Source organism: Bison bison, unplaced genomic scaffold, assembly GCF_000754665.1.
Source record: "Bison bison bison isolate TAMUID 2011002044 unplaced genomic scaffold, Bison_UMD1.0 scf7180017864048, whole genome shotgun sequence".
Taxonomy (NCBI): domain Eukaryota; kingdom Metazoa; phylum Chordata; class Mammalia; order Artiodactyla; family Bovidae; genus Bison; species Bison bison.
The window spans coordinates 289,666-298,821 of NW_011494620.1; the positions used below are offsets into that span (position 1 = coordinate 289,666).

At 40.2% G+C, this 9,156-nt stretch overlaps 1 protein-coding gene across 1 annotated transcript in view; it reads left to right on the forward strand.

Moving 5' to 3' along the window:
* The window catches only part of LOC104985510 (neurobeachin-like), a gene marked incomplete at its 5' end in the record, with an annotated part of 408,530 nt that overhangs the window by 274,234 nt on the left and 125,140 nt on the right, over positions 1 to 9,156 (forward strand). The window contains 2 exons of the mRNA XM_010835724.1: positions 5,132 to 5,249; positions 5,570 to 5,672. Of these exons, the coding sequence (XP_010834026.1) occupies positions 5,132 to 5,249; positions 5,570 to 5,672 (221 nt within the window). The remainder of the gene's footprint in view (positions 1 to 5,131; positions 5,250 to 5,569; positions 5,673 to 9,156) is intronic.

Consider the following 9,156-nt stretch of genomic DNA (forward strand, 5'->3'; position numbering starts at 1 on the left):
CCACCCTTATGGCAGAAAGTGAAGAGAAACTAAAAAGCCTCTTGATGAAGGTGAAAGTGGAGAGTGAAAAAGTTGGCTTAAAGCTCAACATTCAGAAAACGAAGATCATGGCATCCGGTCCCATCACTTCATGGGAAATAGATGGGGAAACAGTGGAAACAGTGTCAGACTTTATTTTTGGGGGCTCCAAAATCACTGCAGATGGTGACTGCAGCCATGAAATTAAAAGACGCTTACTCCTTGGAAGGAAAGTTATGACCAACCTAGATAGCATATTCAAAAGCAGAGACATTACTTTGCCAACAAAGGTCCGTCTAGTCATGGTTTTTCCTGTGGTCATGTGTGGATGTGAGAGTTGGACTGTGAAGAAGTCTGATCACCGAAGAATTGATGCTTTTGAACTGTGGTGTTGGAGAAGACTCTTGAGAGTCCCTTGGACTGCAAGGAAATCCAACCAGTCCATTCTGAAGGAGATCAGCCCTGGGATTTCTTTGGAAGGAATGATGCTAAAGCTGAAACTCCAGTACTTTGGCCACCTCATGCGAAGAGTTGACTCATTGGAAAAGACTCTGATGCTGGGAGGGATTGGGGGCAGGAGGAGAAGGGGACGACAGAGGATGAGATGGCTGGATGGCATCACTGACTCGATGGACATGAGTCTGGGTGAACTCCAGGAGTTGGTGATGGACAGGGAGGCCTGGCGTGCTGCTATTCATGGGGTTGCAAAGAGTCGGACACAACTGAGCGACTGAACTGAACTGATGGAACTAGTGGAGGTATAAATAAAATACAGGCAATTTTATAGTATCAAGTCATATTTCAGACCTAAGCTTGATGCCCAGAATTTTATAGAAACATACCATAAACTCAGTATTTAATCAACTGTAAATGATATTCTTTTGCCCTTTTGAAGCATATACAAATTGATTAAACTCATCGTATGCCCAAAGTAGCATCCTTACTAGCCTCTCTGCCTCCAGTGTCACAGCTCTCTACTTTGGCCTCCATGAGCCCCCTGAGTGTGAGTCAGTAAACTCTCTCTAGTTACCCTCATGCTCTGTTTCAGAGCTTTCTCTTGGCATCTGAGCAGAGGAGAGGAAAGGGGACGGGTATAGTCCCAGGCGATCACGGCGATCAGTGAAGTTATTTGAATGCTAATGGTTTATCTCAACATTTCATCGTTTCTTTAAATATTTTGTTTTCCATCCTATTTGCAGTAATTTCACTACCAAAAAAAAATGTCTAATTACCTAACAGAAATGAAACCGATGTTTAACAGGGGTGTCAAATGATATTCTGTGACACACCACAGTATATATTTTCTTAAATGAGAGGCGTTAAGTCAATCAACTGAAATGCCTGAGCCTAAAAGACCTTCCATAGCCCATCTAGAATGAAGGAATCCTTTTTTATGGAGACAGACCTTTCAGGATATGGTATAACCCAGTCTACCCTAGTGACTCAATGATAAAGAATCTGCCTGCCAGTGCAGGAGATGCAGATTCCATCCCTGGGTCGGGAAGATCTTCTGGAGGAGGAAATGGCAATCCTCTCCAGTATTCTTGTCTGGGAAATCCCATGGAACGAGGAGCCCAGTGGGTTACAGTCCACAGGATTACAAAGAGTCAGACTTGACTTAATGACTGAGCACAGCACAGCACATAACCCAATCTAGATTTCCTTGTGAGTGCAAATTAACCTACTAGAAAATATAAAACAGTTATTCTATTTAGATCACTTTGTTTAGATCTTGATTAAATCTCAAGTCAGGAGAGACTTCTTGCAGGCTCCAACATTAGGATAATAAACATGAGAAGTCTGAAGGTGAAACTGGAAAGCTCTTTCCAATTCAGCAAAGGAGTCACAGATGCACATGCTTTGTAAGATCTCTTTGTAACCCTCCCCATATGCATTATCTGTCTGTTTCTCTTGATGATTTAGTCAGTAAACAAATGTATATGGAGCACATATGTGCGAGGCATTGCTTTAGGCTCTGTGTATTGAGCAGTAAACAAGATGACTGAGGACCTTATTGTCATGGAACTTTCACATCACAGGGAGGGGACCGACAAAAAGCAAATAAATAAGTAAGTTCCATGCACAGAACTGACATAAAATGATGTCATAGAAGAGATACTGGAGGTTAGTACATGATAACTCTTAAGCTGGATACCAGGAAAGGCAGTTCACAAGAAAGGATACTTAAAAGAGAAGTTTTAATTAAATTAGGAGAGTTTCGTGCCATAATCAATCTGAAAGGAAACGCGAAAGTAGGAGGTGACATGCTTTAAAAAAAGAAAAGGACTGTTGGCTCTCTTGAGTTTTCTGGAAGGAAATTATGAATGCCTCAGAGCACTGTCTTTTATCAGCCCCTTTTGAGGATTTCAAAAGCTTAACTATAACGTCAGTGACTGTAAAGGAAATTTTTCTTTTCCTTGGCTTCTCTGAATGGAGGCTATACCGCTTATTCAGATGATGCTGTCCTTGTTCAAAACAGCTTGGAACTTTGGATCTATCTTCTGGAATTTGCCTCCTGAGCTGTTTATGGTTGTTGATATTAATTTAGTTGCTCAGTCATATCTGACTCTTTGTGACCCCGTGGACTGTAGCCTGCCAGTCTCCTCTGTCCACGGAATTTTCCAAGGAAGAATACTAGAGTGGGTGCCGTTTCCTTCTCCAGAGGATCTTCCCAACCCAGGGATCAAACCCACGACTGCTACATTGGTAGGCACATTCTTTTCCACTGAGCCTCCATGGAAGCCTAAGCTGTTTATTACTTGCTAGCAAAATAATTTAATTTTATTCTGTCTCTTTTACTCTTCACCTCCAGGCTTTACTGAGTTCCTCTGATTATCTCAGTTTCCTTTTTCTTGCTCCCAAGGGTCCCTGAGGGCCCCTGAGGACTGTTGTGGTCCCAGCCCGGAGGAGAACTGATTGAATTCCTATATCAGTTTGTAACCAGTCAAGAGAAAGAAGCCACATAGCAATTTGAAGAGGGAAAGTGTTATAATTTATAAACACTGTAACATAGAAATAATTATAATATAAATTCTAGTAGAATTTTGGAGAAACAAGTTAGTAAGAAATAAAAAGAACTCTAAAGAACATAGGAACAGGATACATGAGGAGCAGCCACTGTACTTTGAGCTGACATTGAACCCAAGCAGCGACCCCCGACTTAGGTAGGGAGGACATGGCTTATAGCGCCCTTCATGGTACCAAGTCACTCTGGTGCTCTGCTAGGGGAGCTTGGTGCTCTGTCTTTTGGAACTGCCCAGAAAACCACCCTCTAGGGATTGGTGAAGCTCCTTATAGGAGGGTTCTCCTCAGAGCACGTTGCCATAAAAGTGCCTGGGGCACTGAAGTGCTGGAAAAAACTTCTAGTCACCGGTGCTGTCGGCCACCCCACACTGCAGGAGCCAGGCCCTGGAGAAGCCCACGCTCTGCAGAGACCTGCTAGGTGCGCATACAGAATGGGGAAGAAAAACCCCTTGCCTCAGCATCGTCTCTTCAGAGTCCTTTCCTGACGGACCTCAACATACTCCTGGCTACCAAAGGAAAAATTAAGGGCACAGATTCACTTTCACATGATAAGCAATTAAGGGTGACTCCAGAGCTGAGAGCCAATCATTGAATAACTGGCACAGTTGGTAAGACAGTTTTACATGAAGCACTTAGACTCAACCCAACTTCTATGTGTGTGAGCCATAGGTATCAATAAAAGGTATTTTATTGAATACCTGCTAAAGATATTCAATAAAATAAACCGGTAATATGATTAATGGAAAATAATACTAGGTCCAATATCCATTAAATCATGGTCCTCAAAGAGAAAAATAAAAATAAATTAATGTGTGTATGCATATACACACACTAATATATATAAAGTCTAATATAATATATGTAGACATAAAATCACCCATCCTCCTGGCATACCACTTTTAGTATAAAGGTGCCATCATAGCTCTCATGGAAAGATCTCTTCTTGTTTCTGAGATTATACTCATTTTGTTGTTATTCAGTCACTAAGTTGTATCTGACTCTCTGTGACCCCATGGACTGCAGCATGCCAGACTTTCCTGTCCTTCTCTATCTCTGTTAACTCCAAAAATGTGTTTATTGCAGATTTGACTGCCGCAGAATAATCAAATGTGAATTTATCTGTATCATGAAACAAGAAGTCCACATATGGATAGTTGCTGAGAATGTTTCAGCAACTTAGTATTAGGGTCAGCCTCCCTGGGATTCCCTTGGCCTTACTCTAATGGCTACACAATTGCTTCTATAGTTTCTGCCATTACATCTCCATTCAAGTAAGGAGGAGATAGAAGTATGCCAGCTACATATGACACCTTTTATCAGCTTTTCTGGAATATCCCCAAATGACTGGTTTCATTCTCATTAGCCAGTTCTGGGTCACATGTCCTTACTTATAGTTGCAAGGGAATTTGGAGAAAGCAAAGATGACTTTATCATCACTATCTTAGATCAAAGGTCAGACAAATTCTGGCCTCAGGAACAAATTCAGGCCATTGTTGCAAATAAAGTTTTATTGGAACAGAGTCGTGCCCACCTACTTACACATTGTCTGGGACTGCTTTCCTACCACAATGGCAAAGTTGAATAGTTGTGAGAAGGACAGGTGACCTGCAAGTCCTAAAAATTTTTACTGTTTCACATTTTACCAGAAATGTTCATTGACCTCAGGCTTAGACCAATCATGAACCCTTGCTTGGGGTTGACCACTTTGAGGACTAAATGGTTTTCCATTAAGGAGGAAAAATGGCATTGGAAAAGCACCAGCCATATATATCCAGCCACCTGGTCTAACCAATCGTATATAAGACCACCAAGGCATAACACATTTTCTATTTTGTCACAGGGTCACCTTGAACTTACAACTTTTCTGTTCCTTTGTTCCTTCATTTCTACATGAGCCAGGTACAAAAAATTTAGAGAGGTAGAAGTTTTGTAAATATACAGAATCAAATGATTGGCAGTATTGTGATACATCATGAATTCAGGAAGATAACCCCTAATTTACTGATTTTATACAGCACTAAGGTATTGTCAGACTAAGTCTGAGACACGTATTCCACTGACTGACACTTCCCTTCCAACTTTATTTTAGGTCCTTGCGTACACTGAGGGACTTCATGGAAAATGGATGTTCAGCGAGATACGAGCTGTATTTTCAAGACGTTATCTTCTACAAAATACTGCTTTGGAAGTGTTTATGGCAAACCGAAGTAAGTCTCCTTAAATATTTTTTTAAAAACGTGCTGTTCATATTTGAATGTTAACAATTGACATGATGTGACACTGACTTGATTTTTTGCATTGTATTTCTTTCTTTGATATGCTGCTGCTAATGCAAAAATAAAAATTAAAAAAGAATGTATTTGTTTGAAAATGTTAATCCTAGGATAAACTTATAAGGAAATCTAATTTCCATGAAGATTCATTACCTTTACAAATAAATCATGAAAGGCACTTGAAAAATGATTTCTGAAATTGATGGTTAGCTCTCCTGTGGTTTTCTAAATCATGTTTTTTCTTCTTGCCACAGCTTCAGTTATGTTTAATTTCCCTGATCAAGCAACAGTAAAAAAAGTCGTCTATAGCTTGCCTCGGGTTGGAGTAGGGACCAGCTATGGTTTGCCACAAGCCAGGTAATTATATCATATTACACATTATCTATGGTTTGCTAACATATTTCCATCTAAATACAACAAAAATCTGAATAGAGTTAAGCCATTGTAATTATTTTGAAAACCTAGGAATTGTCTTCCTCTGCAGGTCATTTGTAGGGAAAGAGGTTATGAAAACAGCTATTTTAAGAATGACAGAATAGGGCATAATTTTATTTAACATAATTTTATTTAAATGACTAAGAAAGTTGATTGCATCTTATAGTAAGCATGTTAAGACATTTTTGCTGAAGATCTTATGAAAGACATACCAAAAGCCTCATGATGTTTGTAATTAACTGTTGTGTAATAACATATAGTTTTTTATATAAGTTGTGTAAAAAGACTTCTTCATTACAGTAACAAAACTCTTAGGGTTTATTGAGATTAAGAGTCATTCATTATGGTGTAGTTATAATCATTTCCTGAATCTTTCATCTTTGTATTTTAAATGCATTATTTTGAAATCTTACTTAGTCAAAGATACTATTCTGTGTAGAAAACATGGTCAGTAATTATGTATCACTAATATCAATTAGTTGGTTTTGGCTGCGAGTAACTGAATAACTGACTAAAAGTGGTTTAACCAATAGAGTTTTGGTTGTGGGAGGTTTGTTTTATTAAAGAGGTGGAATTAAAAAGAAGTTGCCACGGGATCCCCTGGTAGCTCAGTGGTAAAGAATCCACCTGCCAGTGTAGAAGACACAAATTCGATCCCTGATCCAGGAAGACCCCACGTGCCATGGAGCAACTAAGCCCATGCACGACGACTGCTGCGCCTGTGCTCTAGAGCCTGTGAGCCGTAACTGCTGAGCCTGTGCTGCAGCTACTGAAGTCTGCGTGCCTAGAGCCTGTGCTCTCCAACAGGAGAAGGCACCACAGTGAGAGGCCCACAAACCACACCTGGAGAGCAGTCCCCGCACACAACGAGAGAAAAGCGACAGGGAAGACCCAGTACAGCCAAAAATAAATATATATATAAATAAAAATATAAAGCATAAAAAAAGGAGTTGCCAGTATTGGCTCAGAGGTTCAGTAATGTCAGGACTCTAAGTTGGCCTCATGTTCACAAAATAACCACTACTGCTCCGAATACCACATCTTCATACAACTGCGTTCAAGTACTAGAAGGACACAAAGGACTTCGTGAAATTCTGTGTTTTAGATTGGAGTATATTTAGAAGTGCCTTTGCCCAGAATGGAGTCACCTTCCTGCCCCTCAAACAATCACTGAACACTGAACGTGAAGCCAAATCATCCCCTACAAGTCAAGGAAAAATATACCTCTGAGCTCCCTGCCACTTCCTATCTGAAAAAAATACACTTTGTGTTGTTAAGGAAGAAAGAGAATAATGGGCTTTGGGCAGACAAGCAACAGTGTCTTCCATGTAGATCATTAAGTGCCTGGGAGTTATTCCAGAGCACTGCATGCATGGAAAGGAAAACCAATCTTTGTCTACCTTCCCCTTAAATAGGCTACAGACATTTAAAAGACAGGAACTGTGTCTTATTTATCTTTTAATCTACAATACCTAGCACACTGCCTAATTGCAAAGGTGCTTTTCAGTGCTACTCAACTAGAGTTACCCTACATTACAAAGTCTCTATTCTCATATTAAGCTTATAGTGTAAAACCAATTCGCAGACGTGTATGCACATGCTCAGGATATTTGCTGTTTTGAACAACAAAATTCACTTAAGACATTAGTAGACAATGAAGTACTTATATAAAATACAAGTCAAAAGAAAAATGCATTTAATCTAGCAAAAAATAATGACGTTAGTTTTGCAAGGCTTACTCTTACTGAATCTTAGCTGACTCTTGGTAATCACTACTTCCTTTCGCAAGTACCTACAAATTGTTTAATCATCAAGTCAAGGATTTTTCCGGGAATTGACATTAAGAACTCACAAATAGGCCTAACTTTTTCCTTTTAAAGAATAATCATCTGCCTCCTGGCATACTTCTCAATGACCATGATTCTTCAAAGATTACCAGTAGAGTTTTCTGATTTCTTTTGGTATTCTTCTACTTTTCAGGACCTGAAATCATTTAAAACAATCAGAAACTCTTTTACTATATTCCTTATTTCTTATGAGTATAATTTTCCTTTCAACCACATTTAGTCTCAGATTTTTGGAATGCTATTCTTCTTGATGGAAAAACTGGAAGCAAAGCATATGTTTAGTAACTGGAGATTCTATCTGAAGACACTTTTTTGTTACTCCCTTTGTGTTCCCCACAAAGACTCAACTCATTAAGTTTCCCAATAAAATACTCATAAGTTCAGTTTTGTTTATTTCCTGTGATATTTAGCCTTGGAGGTAGCAGATGGAGGTTGGCAGAACATTGAATCAAGGCTCAGACCTGCCACTTACTGGCTGGGTAACAATGATAGGGTCTGATCTGATTGTAGGAACTCAGTACATATATGTTGAAAGAATGAATAACATGAAGCAAGAAGACTGAAGTTCTCATCTGCTATAAAATGGGCACAGTATTTTACGAAAGATATTTCAACAAAAGTCCTGAGACCATAAAATGAATGCACTTTGTGGACTGTGAACACACATATACACTATACACATGCATGTGGGCATGCACACATAGATATAGATGGTAGGTAGGTAAGGAGGTAGGGAGCTGGGTGAGTAGGTAAACAGATATACACACAGACACCTACAAGAGTGTATGATATGTAAGATCCTATTACATTTAGAAAATTGTCAAAGGGAAGGGATGATGTCTGACTCCTACAAATAGAAGTCTTCCAGCTGAGAGTATCTTGGTAAATCACCAAGGAATCCATTCTTTACTTTGTTTCTTTGACATCAGGTTTTGTCAGTTTTGGAGAAGGCAATGGCACCCCACTCCAGTACTACTGCTTGGAAAATCCCATGGATGGAGGGGCCTGGTAGGCTGCAGTCCATGGGGTCCCTAAGAGTCAGGCACGACTGAGCAACTTCACTTTCACTTTTCACTTTCACGCATTGGAGAAGAAAATGGCAACCCACTCCAGTGTTCTTGCCTGGAGAATCCCAGGGGCGGGGGAGCCTGGTGGGCTGACGTCTATGGGGTCGCCACAGAGTCGGACACAACTGAAGCGACTTAGCAGTAGCAGTTTGTCAGTTTAAAGCAGAGTTTATCAAACGCTTCAAGGGCTTCCCTGGTGGCTCAGATGGTGAAGCGTCTGACCACAACGCAGGAGACCCATGTTCAATCCCTGAGTCAGGAAGATCCCCTGGAGAAGGAAATGGAAATCCACTCTAGTACTCTTGCCCGGAAAATTCCATGGACTGAGGAGCCTGGTGGGCTACAGTCCATGGGGTCGCAAAAGAGTTGGACGTGACTAAGCAACTTCGCTTTCACTTATCAAACGCTAGGGAATATACCCTAAACTAAGCCCCAAGGAGACTGCTTTAGAAGCAAACAGACAAAAATGATCAAACTCAAAGGCAGGTGTAC